The sequence below is a fragment of the Gekko japonicus genome, unplaced genomic scaffold, assembly GCF_001447785.1.
Source record: "Gekko japonicus isolate JY-2015 unplaced genomic scaffold, Gekko_japonicus_V1.1 scaffold2079, whole genome shotgun sequence".
Taxonomy (NCBI): Eukaryota; Metazoa; Chordata; class Lepidosauria; order Squamata; family Gekkonidae; genus Gekko; species Gekko japonicus.
Window position 1 is genome coordinate 270,030 of NW_015175426.1, and position 15,658 is coordinate 285,687.

The 15,658-nt window shown below is 48.7% G+C and overlaps 1 protein-coding gene across 1 annotated transcript; it reads left to right on the top strand.

The window, feature by feature from the left end:
- The first annotated feature begins 372 nt into the window (after positions 1 to 372).
- ATXN2L (ataxin 2 like) lies at positions 373 to 14,273 on the top strand. The gene is made up of 23 exons (XM_015425812.1): positions 373 to 820; positions 2,878 to 2,914; positions 3,657 to 3,713; positions 4,190 to 4,261; positions 4,409 to 4,559; positions 4,647 to 4,771; positions 4,866 to 4,957; positions 6,124 to 6,324; positions 6,629 to 6,804; positions 7,112 to 7,216; positions 7,309 to 7,506; positions 7,908 to 7,997; positions 8,186 to 8,250; positions 8,337 to 8,611; positions 8,705 to 8,774; positions 9,005 to 9,151; positions 9,318 to 9,387; positions 9,507 to 9,694; positions 9,797 to 9,926; positions 10,026 to 10,147; positions 11,565 to 11,774; positions 13,554 to 13,734; positions 13,931 to 14,273. The coding sequence occupies exons 1-23, from the start codon at positions 573 to 575 to the stop codon at positions 13,978 to 13,980; spliced, it is 3,060 nt and encodes a 1,019-aa protein (XP_015281298.1). The 5' UTR covers positions 373 to 572; the 3' UTR covers positions 13,981 to 14,273.
- The last annotated feature ends 1,385 nt before the right edge of the window (positions 14,274 to 15,658 follow it).

The window sequence follows — 15,658 nt, forward strand, 5'->3', positions numbered from 1 at the left end:
GCTAGGCGTCCAATAAGAGCGCGCCTCGCGGGACACGTTCCTGTGTGTGTCTCTCTCTCTCTGCGCCGGGCCTACGTGCCGCGTTCTTGTTTCTCTTGACTTCTCTCACGTACGCCGCGAGGAGGGAGGAAGGGAGCCCCCTCCGCCTGCCTTTTCTGATTTGCGTTTTTTTTTCTTTTTGCCCGTCTGGAGTTTTTGGTCCCTCTTCGGCCGCCGGGCCCGGCTCGGCCTCCCTCTCGCTTGCACGTTTCCCCTTCCGGGCCAGGAGGTGCGCGCGGCGGTGTTGGCTTCAAGCCCGTCGTTCTTGACGGGCGGCAGCACGCTCGAAGCGCTGCGGGGGCAAGCCGGTGGGCCAGGTCGTGACTTCCTCTCCCCTTCCCTCCAGAGGTCCCTTTCCGCCCGCCGCCCCCAGGCTGCGCCGAAGCGGGGCCGAGCGCGGAACTCCTCGCGGGCTCCCCTTCCCCTCTCGGCTTTCGGCTCCCTTGCCCAACGGCCCTCGCGCGCGTCCCAGGAGGCGGGAGCGGGGGGCTGAGACTGCGGCGCCCGGCCCTTTCGCTGTCGCCGCTACCGCCATGTTGAAACAGCCGCTGCCGCCGCCCTCCCCTCAGCCCGGCTCTCCCGCCTCGGGCCCGCCGCCGCCCACCACGCCGACGCCGCCGCCTCCGGCCGTCGCCGCAGCTGCTGCTTCGCGGAAGCCCAACCCTGCCCCCGCCAGCCCCAACGGCAGCCTCAGTTCCGGCGCTGCGGGAGGAGTGAGAGCCGCGACGGTGGCGCCCCCCGGCAGCGGAGCAGGAGGCCCCCCTGGAGGAAGCGGCACCAGGTAAATGGCTTCGGACTCGTCATCACGTGAAGGGGGGACGGGGAGTTCGGGCGGGTGGGGGGGGGAGGAAGGGGAAAGGGGGGGAGAAATAGAGGCTGCGCGCGCACGTGTTCGCGCCCCCCCCCCCGCCGAAGGGTTGAAAAGAGGGCTAAGGGAAGGAAGGGGGAAGAGTTGGCTGTCTGCTGATGAGCGCGGTTCGTGAGGCTAGCGGCTGATTGGATGCTGCTGATCCCTCCCCAGTCCGGCATGTGAGGTTAAGGCACGATGGAAGCGGTTTCTTAAAAAATGATGCTTCTTGTGTAAGTTCCATGGTGTGGTGATGGGGGGGGGGAGGGAGGGTATAAGGACACAGTCCGGAAGGGATAGCTGTCTTAGCACAAAAGAAGAAGAAAAATCCTCTTTTAATGTCTTTTTAACTGATGGTTTTATTCCAGTGCAGTAACTCAGCTTTTTCAGTGCACCAAGGCTCTTCCTTGCAAAAGACTTAAATAGTTTACAGTGTCACTGACTTTTGTAGGCCAGTGTCCACTTCACCAAGTGAAAGTACCTGCCACAGCAAACCAGTTGAACTCTAAAATGCTACAAGGCTCATTGTATAGGATGACGTTGCAGTTCTATATGTGCTTGTTACTGATTTTAGTTGCGACTTATTTCTGAGTAAATGTGCATAGAATCGTGCTTTTCGGAGCTGGGGGTGATGTAGTGGTTAGTGTCTGACTGTGATCTGGGAGACACCAGTTCAGATCTCCAGTCTGCTGTGGAACCTTGCTGGGTGACCTTGGAGCTGTTACACATTCTCGGTCTAACCTAACCTCACAGGGTTGTTGTGAGGATAAAATGAAGAAGAGAATGATGTAAACTGTTTTGGATCCCCACTGGTGAGAAAGGTGGGGTATAAATTAATAAGTCTCTATATAAATTGCTTCAAATTTAGCAATGTAAGAGTGATAGAAATGGAATAGTTTGTTTTGTTAAGATACTTTTTTTTGTCTTAGACACATACAGAAGAGGGCACTGCAAGCTGGTTATTTCCTCACCATTCCTCACTAGAGAAATTAGCTGAAAGGGCCTTGACCCAAAGGCACTAGAGAAATTAGCTGAAAGGGCCTTGAAAGGATGTTTTACAATTTATACCTGACAGGTTACCTTATCCACACTCAGCTTGTATGGCAATGAAGGAAGTAGCTGTATTTCCACTTGTAATGAACTGAGTAGTCAACTAGCCTGGCCAGTGTAAAGATCAACAGGTCACTCTGTGGCTGGAAAACCCCTTCAGAAACATGTTGCATCAGTTTTTAGAATCTGACAACAAAAGGTGTGCTAGTTCTCTAGCCTTGAAAGTTGTGCTGCAGAGTATCAGAAGCTAGGAAAGGCTTTGTAACTACATAGGTTTTGATAGAAGAGAGTGCATGTGTCAGGAGTGCACATGTCAGGATATGATTTAACATAGACTGTTCCCTTTTGTTGTTGACTTGGTTGCCTTACTATTGCCATTAGAATGACTTCTCTTTTATGTGGCATAACTTTCTGCCTGGCTTGGCTGAGTTCCCACAAGTTACCTAATAATTGTTGTAAACCTAATTGAAGTATTGAAAAGTTAGAAGTGTGGGTAAGATCCATAAGGAACCCATTCCATACAAAGGGCTTCACAACTATTTACAGTCTGTCCTTTGCACCATGGGGCATGAATGCTGGAACATGTAGATTCCGCACATTTTGCTTCTTTTACAATTTGCAGGGTCTTCTACCTCTCTGCTGAGAGTGATGCTTCTTGCAGTATACTCTGTGCCTGCTTACCTAAGAGCCCATGCTGTCCCATGCTATGAAGAGGGGTTGCTATTCCTAGATTAGTAGCTGATTTAGGAGATTCATCCCTCGCTTTCTCCACTGTACAATGCTTGCTGTAAAATGTATCATACCTATTTCGAACCCTTGGGGACAAATTCAGTTTATATAATGAATGGTGATACTTTTCAAAGATGGTCTATTAATATAACATATGTGTGGAGGGGATATCACATTCTGGGGAGTTACACTTAGCCCTGATTCTTTTTCAGGGGTCAGAGCACAGGCAAAGGACCTCCACAGTCTCCTGTAAGTATCTGAATCTTGACTTCCCAGAGCCACAAGGCTGTTCTTGCATTTTAAGACTTCTAGACTATGGAACTTGTGCAACTATTAAATTATACCTGAGCTCCTAAACCAAGCTGTCCATCTTCCCTTGCTAGTAGTATGGTGTATGTACTCTCTGGGATGTAACCAGTGGAGTTTTAAGTGAAGTTTTTCTAATGGGCTTCTAGATCAGGCTTCCTTTAAAGCTTTGGAGCAACATTATTTGTTCATATTTTAGATGCAAAAGAGGCCACTTGTAATGTCTTAGTAATGAAAGACCTTGCTGCCTCTTCTGTTTTACTAGATACTCTAGTTTGTACCATTGGAGGGCACTGGTGTGTTTAGACAAAGTAGAAATTAAACCATTTACCATATGAGGTGTGTCAAAACAGGATGGCAGCAGTTGTTTAATGCCTGCCTGGTTAGAAAAATTGGAATTTTGTCCTTGGTTCTAGCATTCTGTCCAGGGACTGATGGTGGGCCCATTTCCCAGTGCCTTGGCCTGGACATCTGACTGCTGGAGAAAACTGTTTGCACCCACCAAAGGGGGGGAAAATCCTTTTAATTTACTGCTTTCATAGTGAGGTACAGTTTGTTAAAAAGTGGTTTTTTATTGCTCTTTTGATTGTGAATCCATCCAACTGGAAGCTCTAGACCACTTGTAAAGAGAATGTAAGTTTGCAAGTTTTCTGATGAACCTTGTGTCCCCCTTATTTACCTTTAGGTCTTTGAGGGTGTCTACAACAATTCCCGAATGCTGCACTTCCTGACAGCTGTTGTGGTGAGTCTATGAGATAAGTTAGAAGGGTGGAGACTTTGATGGGCAGATATACAGGTGGGTGAATGTGCAATAAAAGATGGTATTCTGAGGAATTCCTTCTAGTTCTTTCTGCTGGTGTGGGGAACCTTGTGATACCACCTGCTCAGACTTGAGCTAACCTGAGCATTCTTTCCTTTTTTGCTTTGTTTTTGTTTAGCTTTAAAGGTGCTTTCAGAAATATTCCAGATATTCTGTGAATGTATGTGCAAATGTTGCCTGCAAACCAAACAGGAATGTTGTTGATTAGTTGTCCAAATGGTATATTCATAGGTGGTAAAATCCAAATCACTGAATCTAGTGCTTAACCCCCTGTGCTGGTTCTCTTCCTCTTCCTGCAGTAGGTGAAGCTATCTGGGGGAAGAGAGAGGTGTGATGAACTGCAGCTTGAAAAACCTCCCTTCCTTGATGTTACTTCTATTCTCCTGTTTCCTTCCCAGGGCTCTACATGTGATGTGAAGGTGAAAAATGGAAGCACCTATGAAGGGATTTTTAAAACGTTGAGCTCCAAGGTGAGTGTTTGGTTTCCTTGTAGTTTTGAGAAGCCAAGAATTGCTTGGTAATAGCTACGGATGTGGGCTCGTGGAATGGTGTGATACAGCTGTGCGCATAGTTCCAGGGTGGGCAATGTGCATGTGATGTATGGATTATTTCTGCAGTTTGAGCTGGCTGTGGATGCCGTGCACAAGAAGGTGCCTGATCAGCCAATAGGGCCCAAGCGGGAGGATATTGTGGACACGATGGTCTTCAAGCCTGCCGACGTTATGCTTGTGCACTTCCGCAACGTAGATTTTAACTACGCCACCAAAGGTAATGATATCCCGTGACACTCTTGAAGCCTAGGATGGAAAGGTTGGGACTTCGCATCCAGACCACCTTCTATGTTCTGTGCCCTAGATAAGTTCACGGATTCTGCCATCGCCATGAATTCAAAGGTGAATGGAGAGCACAAGGAGAAGGTTCTACAGCGCTGGGAAGGGGGAGACAGCAACAGTGATGATTATGACTTGGAATCTGACATGGTAATTGTCCTGCTCTGGCTTGCTTGGGTTCGGTTCTTCGCTGAGCTGTTATTTGGGCTAAAATGCTTGAAAAGGTGGTTGTCTGTCATTTCAGTCTAATGGCTGGGACCCAAATGAGATGTTCAAGTTCAACGAGGAAAATTATGGTGTGAAGACCACCTATGACAGTAGCCTCTCCTCTTACACGTGAGTGACAGCTGCAGTCATGAATGGGCTTGGCGGACCCTGGGAAGGGGGTGAGACATCACGTGATGTTGGTTGAATACCTGTCTAGCAAAACACACCGGGGACAACAGCGGAACACCAAACTAGTCATTTCTCCCTATCCCCCCCCCAACTGTTAGTGTTTTAGTCACTGCAAGGCAATGAGCAGTGAGTGAAAATGATAAGGCAGTGGAAGGATAATAGACGGAATGACAAAGTTTCTTCAGGATGCTGGTCTTGGCCTTTTGACGCTCCTAACAGCTTCCATCAGATGTTCTTTGTTATCAATTAAAAGTAATGTACGAGTATTTTTGATGACCATGGTGTTATTGGTAGGAGAGATTCTTAGCTTAAATGTGAAAGAGTTACCCATCCGCAGCTACTAGTAGTGTTTGTGTATGGAGTGGACTAAAACTGTTACCTGTTACTGATCTTATCAGATCTGTAACTGAAAGAGAGGTTTGAAGGAACATCAGATATAAGGGATTTACATGGATAGCAACATTAGAAGCTATTTTTATAAGCTATTTATCTGTGCTGCAGTCAGGAATGTAGTTATAAGAGCATGCAATGCAGATAGTATATCGCAGTCTCTCCGGGCCCCATAAAGAAGTGCTAGTCTTTAATCTCCTCTCCTGTTGCCCAGGCTGTGCTTGCCAGGAGGTTGGTTGTGTATCACTTGAGAGACTAAATGAACAGTTAGTGTGTGTAGCTTTTCTACCCTGGCCTCCAAAGTGCAAATATGTGAGAAATTCACAAGGCCAGCAAACTGTCTCTGATTCAGTAGCTGTGTAGCAAAACTATACCTCTTCATTTATGGTACTCTGATAGATTGACTGTGCCTGTTGTTGATGGAAATTGTGTGTTTCTTTGCAATTTGAAACGTAATTTCAGGGTCACACTTGTGTGGGAAGTGAAAGGTGTCAGCCAAATCGCAGTTGGAGATAAACCAGCATCTGAGGCTGACAGATCTGGTGTAGGCCAGACAAAGACTGTGAACTTCTGGAAGTATCAGTACCTTCTAAAGATGAGCTTGGCAGAGGGTTGGCATTTCTGCTCGTGATAGGACAGCAGACATTTGTCTACAGAGGAGCAGTTGGCATCATAAGTTTTCCTAGCCAGCTTTTGTGTTTGTCTCTGCATGGTAGAGTACCTCTTGAGAAAGATAATTCAGAGGAATTCCGGCAGCGAGAGGCCAGGGCCGCCCAGCTGGCTCGGGAGATTGAGTCAAGTCCACAGTACCGACAACGTATTGCCATGGAGAATGACGATGGACGCACAGAAGAGGAGAAGCACAGTTCTGTGCAAAGACAAGTGTCGGGGAGGGACAGCCCTAGTCTGGCATCCAGGTGAGACAGTGACAGTAGGCTAAGAGGAGAAGGTGAAAAGAGAAAGGCTGGGTTTAGTCTCAGCAGCGAAATACCTTCATCAGCATGGGGCAGTTACAGTTGTCACTTGCTGCTGGTTCAGATTGCATCTTTTGGGGGATGGAGGAAAACCATACCAAAGTCCCCCTTCTAAAGCCAGCACCTGGTAGCTTGGTCATCTTGCGCATCTGGGGTTTGCCACTCCCTTTGCAGCGCATGTGCCTTTGAATTCATGATGTTGGCTGTGGTCCCTTGTGCTACATCAGGGTGTTTTCTGTTTTTCCAGAGATGGCAAATACATACCTCTTCCCCAGCGTGTCAGAGAAGGCACACGAGGAGGCATGCGCTGCAGCAGCTCTCGTGGTGGGAGGCCAGGCATGGGTTCTTTGCCGCCCCGCGGAAGTGGACATCATCCAGACAGCAGCCCTGGCTCCATTCCAGAGCAGCGAGGAATCAATGGAGGTGAAGCTGAGGCTGAGATGTTGGGCTTGGAAATAGGAAACATGAATCGTTTGATGCCCCCATTCCTATGGGACAAAAAGGCTTGAGTCCTACTCTGCCCAGAGGAAAAAGCTATCTCGGGGCCATGGAATCTCTTCCCATGGAGGTTACCATGAAGTGACAGTTCTCTATTAACGTGGCTTTTTCGGTTTTCATTGTCCTGAGATGTGGCAAATGATGGGCTCTGTCTTTTTCCAGCAAGGAAGAGTTGCAGATAGTGCAGGTCTATTTGGTATACTTGTCTCACTACTTATTTGCTGCCTTATAGGTCCATCCAGAATGTCTCCAAAGTCTCAGCGACCCCTCCGGGGGGCCAAGACTATGTCTTCCCCTTCCAGCCGCCCCATGGAAGTCTCAGCTGCATCTCCAACAGGTATCGCGCAAAAGGTCATTTCCCCTAAGTCTAGAATACAAGGTGGGGTTCATGGGTTAGTGTTCACATCTCTTGATATCTTTTCCACACAGTGGGTCGTCTCTATCCTCCTCGTTCTCCCAAGTCTGTCTCGGCTGTGCCAGTCTCCTCCCAAGATCCCCCCATGGGATCATCTGGCCCTGCTGCTCCTGCATCGCCCTCGGAATCGAGAACTGCCTTGGAGCCTAGTGCTTCCCCAACCCCGCCTTCGCCCAAGGTCCTAACATCTGCCCCTATAGCTGCTGTTGAGGGTAAGAATTGTCACTGAAAGTGAAATGAGTCTAGCCCAATGGCAGTCTGGCAGATTGTATTGGTGGACTGTTGCCAGGAACTGAACGAGACATGTCTTTCTCTTAGTTGTCTGTCCTTTCCCAGAATATCAAGACTTTCTAGTTCCCCGTCCCTTTCCCCAATTAGGCTGGCCACCTTTTCAGATCCACTGGGTTTAGTTGGTTGATTGTACTTGGTAGGGTAAATGAAGCTGCACTTTCAGTTTAAGAAGGTGGGTGAGCTAGACTTTAAGTTGAGCTAGATTTAAGAGGTCACGTAGTCCATACTTATTTCTGATTCTTGGAAGTAGTTTCTACCTTGTTCTTTGTGGTGCATCTTGGGAGTATGGCACTAACAATTTCTCCCCTTCCCTCATCCTCAGTTAAAGAGGTGCCTAGCTCTGCCACCAAAGAACCCAGCAGGACCTTGGAAGTTATGGGGCCCTCAGACCCGGTTAAACAGGCCAGCAAAGGTTTGTGACTTCTTGCTTTTCTCTCAAAACCCTTTTGAAAATTCTCGGTTTCTGAGAGGATTGTTAGTTGATTGCTACAATGGAACCTGAACTGCATGACTAATTTTGCTGTACCTTTTAAGATTTAAAGTTTTAAAATCTTGATTATTTGTTTATTTAATTGTCCCGATGCTTTTGCCATGCTCTAGGACTCCAAAATGAGCAGAAAAGGAATCAGCTGGAGGAATTGCGCAAGTTTGGAGCTCAGTTCAAGGTGAGGGAAGGTTGTCCACATGTCCTTTGTGGGGATGATAATGTTACAGATGCAACCATAATTGTTGCACCTTCTTCCCTTCCCAGCTTCAGCCCAGCTCCTCCCCAGAAGCCTCGCTGGACCCTTTCCGACCCAAGGAGACTCTTGAAGGGAAAGTGAAAGACAAGCCTCCAGAAGCGTTGGTGGGGGCAGGGGGCACGTGTGAAGTGCCCGATGAATCCCCCAAACCCAACCTTGAGCTGTCTGAGAGCAGCAATAAGGAGGAGAAGGGACCCTGTGAAGGCATGGAGCGCCAGACCCAGACAGCTAGTCCTCCAGGCAAAGGTGACACAGATGACAAGGAGGATGGCCCCGTCTCAGAGTGAGTCACTAGTGGGAACCGCAGCCTGTGCTCTGATGCTGTACAATCCTGGTGGTTTCCTCATCTCATGTCTCTTCTACTCTGTGGCTCCAGGCAGGTGAAGAAGTCAACACTAAACCCGAACGCAAAGGAATTTAATCCCTCCAAGACGCTTCTGTCTGTGGTGAGTAAGTGAGGGGCAACCCCAGAGGGAAAGAGATCTAAAGTCTTCATAGATTTGGATCCTGAGATGATCAGAAGAAAGGTGGGCATATCAGCGTCTTAAACAAAACCAGCCTGCTAGGCTGGACTGCCATAATATACCATTTGCTGAAGACTTTGGGCCTTTTTAAAGGTTCTTCTGGATAGTTGGTGTTCTGGCTTCATACGTTTTCTTTTACCTTAACCATCTAGAACAAGTCAACGAGTACGCCTACTTCACCGGGACCACGGACCCACTCTACGCCCTCCATCCCAGTGATCACACCAGGGCAAAGTGGCATGTACAGTCCGCAGTACATCTCTTACATCCCACAGATCCACATGAGCCCAGCTGTGCAGGTCAGTGGCAGGGGATTGTTCTGTGGCAGCATTCCCCCTGTGGGGGCGGGTTCTGTCTCTGAACAGAGTGTTGAGCTGCATAACCTTTGGTCCTTTTCAAGTTACCACTTGGGGTGGGGGGAATGGCGCAGCTGTAGGGTTAATTGGCTTGCCCCGTCTGCTACAGGCACCCCAGATGTATCCCTATCCGGTTTCCAACTCTGTGCCTGGACAGCAAGGGAAGTACCGAGCCAAAGGTGAGTGGATGTTTCTGGAAGCGTTGGTGAGACCCATGGGGAGCTTGGACTGTGTGCCTTATTTCTGTGGTTTGGGAAAGGGTTATGAGTGTGACCTGGGTTTCCCGATTTCTGCACAGGCTCCCTACCCCCACAGCGTTCGGACCAGCACCAGCCTACTTCAGCGCCTCCCATTATGCAGGCTGCAGCAGCTGCAGGCCCCCCTCTGGTGGCCGCCACGCCGTATTCCTCCTATATCTCTTACAATCCCCAGCAGTTCACAGGGCAGCCCACCATGATGCAGCCCATGGCACACTATCCCTCGCAGGTGGGTGTTACAATGTGCTAGTGGGGGAAAGAAACAGACCTTGGGTGTGCAGGCCATGTCCCCCTTTGCTCTAACCCTTTCTGTCCCCCCCCCCTTCCACAGCCCGTCTTTGCCCCAATGCTGCAGAGCAACCCACGCATGATGACGTCCGGCAGCCACCCCCAGGCCATTGTCTCGTCATCTACTCCCCAGTACCCTCCAGCAGAGCAACCTACGCCCCAGACACTCTATGGTGAGTTTGCACTGAGCCTGGAGATAACACCCGCTCTGCGCTTACTTTCCCCTTCCTCCCTACACATAGTTGACTGCTGCTTGCTGCTTCTCTCCCCAGCCACAGTGCATCAGTCGTATCCCCACCATGCCACACAGCTGCATCCACATCAGCCTCAACCAGCTACCACACCCACGGGCAACCAACAGCAAGCGCAACATGCTGCACCCAGCCCTGTGCAGGTACTGGAAGAGATGGGGTGCACAGGGAATGGGTTACTAGCTGTGGGGAGGCACGTAATGCTTGTCTGGCTCTTGCAACCCGTGCATTTTGGTCTTACGTTTTTGGGATTAGCCCAGATGTGTTCTTACGAGCTCTCTTCTGAAAATCTGCAGTTATTTCATGTCGGGGGGTAGTCCAGCATATTAGGAGTGAAGCTGCTTTCAATCTGTACCAGCTCTTAGAGCTGATGTATGTGAAGGGACGTTCAAAAAGTCAAGAAAATAATCTGTGTAATACCTACGTTAAAACTAGCCCAATGACACACAAATGTGCAGTCTTTTGTGTTCTGCTTTTGAGAGTTGTGCAGTCTTTTGTGTTCTGCTTTTGAGAATCTGTAGCTTAGTGGTGGGGCATCTGCTTGGCATGCAGAAGGTCTCAGGTTCAATCCCTGGCATAGCCAGCTGAAAGGATCATATGGTAGGTTTATATGAAAGATCTCCATTTAAAATGCTGGGGAGATGCTGCCAGTCTGAGTAAGTAATACTGACCTGGGTGGATTAATGGTCCATTTCGGTATAAGGCAGCTTCATGTGTATGCTTACATTGATGGTAGCTTGTGTCCAGCCATATCTGCACAGAAGGCAGATGGCATTTCTTCCATGTTCTTCTTTATTCCTGTAGCTCACTGGAAAGATCATTCCTTGGGTTGTGGAACCTGTACAGCGGAATATTTGTGCAGCTGAATGAGAAGGGACAAGGGTGAAATTGTCTTCTTCCTTTAGTGGAGCTGTGCTTGCAGAAGAAGGAAGCGGAGCCGTTTCATTCCCCTAACCCCTCCTTATTCTGGCTTCCCAACCTGTGTGGCTGGTCCTCCCCATGGAATCCCACAGCTGATCGTCTTGGTTATCAGAGGGGGCTGCAGGAACAGAGGAGCATAGGAAAACTCCCATGGATGGTTGGCCTTAGGCCATCGTACTTACTAATTTCAGCCTATGACACTTCTCTTATTTGGGTCAGGCACACAGTACTCAGTCCAGGGTTCTTCCCCCAAGCAGAAGGGCAAGAAAGGGTTTTATTTTAATGTTTTAGTGAAGGTAATTAACTAAGATTGATTATTCTCCAAGGAACTGCTTCTGTGGGTTGGGGATCTGAGTTTCCTGACCTAGTTCTACAGCACTATCAGTGATGGAAAGGATTAGCAACCAAAGAACCTTTCCTTTCTCTCCACCTCCCCACAATCAGTGCTTAGTAGAGAAAGCAGCAAGGTGAAATGTACTGGACACTCTCTGGTTTGACAAAGATGTATTCCGTATCACCACGGTGTGCCTGGTCTTTGTAGTACGGTGGTAGCAGAGGGGAAGAGAATATGGCTTGAGAGTGGATTGTGTGCAAGGCTTCAGGGCTTAAGCGGTGACCCTTGTGTCTTCTGCCTCTCAGCACCAGGCTGGACAGCCACCCCACTTGGCCAGCGCCCAGCAGCAGCAGAACCTTTACCACACGGCCACGCTGACTGCTACGCCCCCCTCCATAACGCCAGGGCCGAGTGCTCAGTCTCCACAAAGCAGCTTTCCCCAGCAGGCTGTGTACGCCATCCATGCTCACCAGCAGCTACAGCATGGCTATACCAACATGGCCCACGTAACCCAGGTGAGTGTGTGCTCCCTGTTGGCTCAGGGAATGCTCTAGCCTTAACTGTGCCAGCAACTCCTGAGGAAACAAACGAAGTGGGCTTGTACCCCTTGAGGGTCTTCATGGGTTCAAGCATATGATTTGTGTAGAGTTTTAAGAAATGCTACGAACGAAGTCGTTTTTATCTGCTTCCTCTTGAGCAGCATCCTTTTGCTGCTGAAAATTGGAATTTTTTTTTTTTTAAACCTCACTGGTATTTAGGGCAGCTGTAAAGCAGGTTTCTGGCCCTGTGTCTAAGTGGCTTGTAGCTGGGCAACTAAAGCATCCTCCGTAGATGGATTGATTTATTTAGGACATTTTTATGCCACCTCTTCTGGGAACCTGCCTGAAGCAGGTTACAAAATTTTTAAAAACACATGAAAAGTTATGAATTAAAATTCAGCACTAAATTATTTGGGTTTATACAGATCAGAGCCTTGTGGTCCCACTTGTATTTTTATAGGGTCACTTAGTACAGTTTGTTTGTGTCCTTTCCTCCTGCTTGAATGATTCCTTTCATTTAATTTCATGGGAGAGCTAAGGCCACTGTGTTTGGGGGGCCGAACAGCAGGGGTACAGATAACAGGTCTTGCTATGAAAGAATGTTTGACACTTTATTCTTTTTCGGTGTGCTATCGGTCACAGTAGTCTCCCAACCCAAGTGCCTTGCAGATGCATCTCAACGAAGTATAGGCTATGCATACTTGTAGAGGGCTTAAGTCATTTGAGGCTTAGTAACTTAGAAGCTTTTTTTTAAGGCCCACAAGGCTCCTGACTTTAGGAAATTGACTACTGTAGCTCTGCACTAGAGCTCCTGTTCTCCTTTTGAAAGCGGTTCTTTATTTTTTGTGTTTCTGAACTGAATAGTGCTTGCTGGAGCCATGCTGTTGCTTGCCCAACCTTGGAAGCTATGCTTTGTGGTTGGGTGGTGTGCTGGTATTGCAGTGGCAACTGTTATAACCTTGCATAGCTGTGATGCCCCTGCTGCTTAGCCCAGGTGTAGCAGTTACTTTCTTTCCATGTGTAATTAACCATTAGGTTTAATTTTGTCTTCAGTCAGGTTCTCCAGTTAGAGAATGTCTCATATTTTAGCCAGTTTGATAAACATGTACCACACAGTTATTAACAAGGACTGTAAGCAGCACTGGATTATCAAGTCTTATTGGGAAAATGTATTCTGGGTTAGTAAGGTCTGGTTTAGTAAAGTCTAGCTTGAGACTTAGGAGCTGCAGTGGCTCAAGTGGTTAAGACGCTGAACTGCAGGCTGTGGAAGGTCGGTAGTTCAGCAGTTCGAGACCCGGGTGTGCCGCATGACGGAGTGAGCTCCCATCTCTAATTCCAGCTCCTGCCAACCTAGCAGTTTGAAAGCAAGAAATTGCAAGTAGATAAATAGGTACCACTTTGGTGGGAAGGGAACAGCGTTCCGTGCGCCTTGGTGTTTAGTCATGTCGGCCACATGACCACGGAAATGTCTTCCGACAGCGCTGGCTCTTCGGCTTTGAAACAGAGATGAGCACCGCAACCCTAGAGTCGGATTTGACTGGCTTTCGAGCAAGGGTACCTTTACCTTTAGCTTGAGACTGTAGCTCCACCAACTAAACCAGCTACCAAATGAGTATCATCTCCCAGCATTTCGAGGATTTGGGTTGCTGCCGCATCTGTTGGCTTTTATGCAGTTGTCGAAATGCCAAGGTCTTTCCCTCTTAATGTGAAATACTGACCTGCAGATGGGCTGAAATGCTTTATATTTTTCCACAGGCCCACGTCCAGACTGGAATTGCAGCTGCCCCACCCCCTCATCCTGGAGCTCCCCAGGTCATGCTGCTGCATCCCTCACAGACCCATGGTGGGCCTCCCCAGGGAGGCGTGCCCCAGAGCGGTGTGCCCACTCTCTCAGCCTCCACGCCCTCCCCATACACTTATATAGGGCACCACCAAGGTGAGTCCAGGGAGGGAAGTGGGCTCAGTTGGATAATGCTCTCTGCTACTTTTGATGAGTAGGGAAGAGCCTTGGGTCTTGGCCACGAGTGGGAGGTGTTATGGGGCTTGCTGGGGTTCTGAGATCTGGATAGGACTGGTGATTCTGGACGGTCTGTGCCTTCCTTCACCTCACTGACTCTTTCTTCTCTTTCCAGTTCAGTCTCATCCTTCCCAGCAGCTTCCATTCCACCCCCCTGGGAACTGATGTCCACCCTTCTCCCCGTGACCTGAGACCCCAGCCAGCCTTGGCTCAGTTGCTGGCCCCATGCCTGGGCCAGCCCTCATGCCCACGGCAGAGGCCCCTGGAGGGGTGCAGTCTGGCCCGGTCCGGACCCCCCCCTCGCCAAGCACCTTCCTTTCCGTTGGTTTAGTGAAGCCCGCATGGGGCGCTGTCAGCCAGCGGGACGGAGCAGGGCCCCTTCCCCTTGCCCGGAGAAGGGCAGGGTTTCTTTTCTGTTATTTATGACTCCATTCAGGCTCTTAGAGCAAATGCCACTTTCCCACATTAACTTGACAAGGACATGACCAGATGGACAAACCTTGACTTTTTATTAAGTAAAAATATTTAAAAAGTTAAAAAAAAACCAATAAAATTTTAAACTAACTAATTTTGGGCTTGGGTGACTGTGTGGAGGGGGAGGGACAGATCGTTCTTTGTAAAACTGCAGATTTTGGGGGGGGTAGTTTTTGTATTTTTCATGTGTGCATATGCACCTGGCAGTCATGGCGACCTCTGGTGACTGACCCCTACTTGGGAGCCTGGAGGATATTCAGAGAAGTGGCTGAATAAAAGCCTACCTCCACCTCCTGACTGCTGGTATTCCAACGAGGTCTCTCATCCAAGTACTTGCGAGAGTCACCCCTGCTTAGCTCCTGAGATATGATGAGATCGGGCTTGCCTGGGCTATCCAGGTCTGGGCGATACTGTGTGGATGAGGGGTTTAATTGGGTGCCCCAGAGAGGAGTTTGTTTAGGCTTCAAGAACTGTTGACAGAAACAAGTTGATGTATGATGAAGAAGAGAAGAAGAGATTGGATTTATACCCCGCCCTTCACTTGGAGTCTCAGAGCAGCTTACAAACTCCTTTCCCTTCCCCTCCCCACAACAGACACCCTGTGAGGTGGGTGGGGCTGAGAGAGCTCTGACACAAACTGCTCTTTGCCAGAGCTTGTGACTGACCCAAGGTCACATCAGCAGGTGCAAGTGGAGGAGTGGGGAATCAAACCCGGTTCTCCCACGTTAGAGTCTGTATCTAGTTTGGAGGCTGAAGCTCTGTTGCTTTTCTCCCTGTGGTGGCAGCTGGGGTGGTAATGAAAATGAGAACTTTAAAAGCTGCTGTTCTCAGTGCTGGGACCGCTTATGCGAAAGAAGTACAAAGCGTAGCTCAACAATGCTAGTTTCTATCTGAATTATTATTATAGCCTGCCTTTCTCACTGAGAGTGAGGATGGTAACAGTCAACAGGATGGGACATCAGATGCACAATAAATACAATGGGGTTTGGACTACAGAAATCTCAAAACAATGGAAACAAGCCACGAGTTTTTAAACATGACACTACCTAGACTGGAGCATATTTAACAGTGCTAGGTAAGCAATACAGTAGTGTAGGTTACATTCCATATCCCTTCTACGAGTCCCAACTTTCTGACCATTTCATTACAGTACAGCCCTGCTTACCTGTGCAAAAAGCCCGCTTGAATAATTCCGTTCTGCATAGTTTGTGGAAAGCCAGGAGAGCGGGAGTCTTTCTGAACTCATCAGGGAGGCGATTCCATAAGGCACAGGCCACCGTAGGCAGTACAGGTGGTTATCGAGTTTGACTGTTTGCAACATAGTTAACTGCAGAAGGCCCTGCTGGGATGAGGAAAACTGCCATGGCAG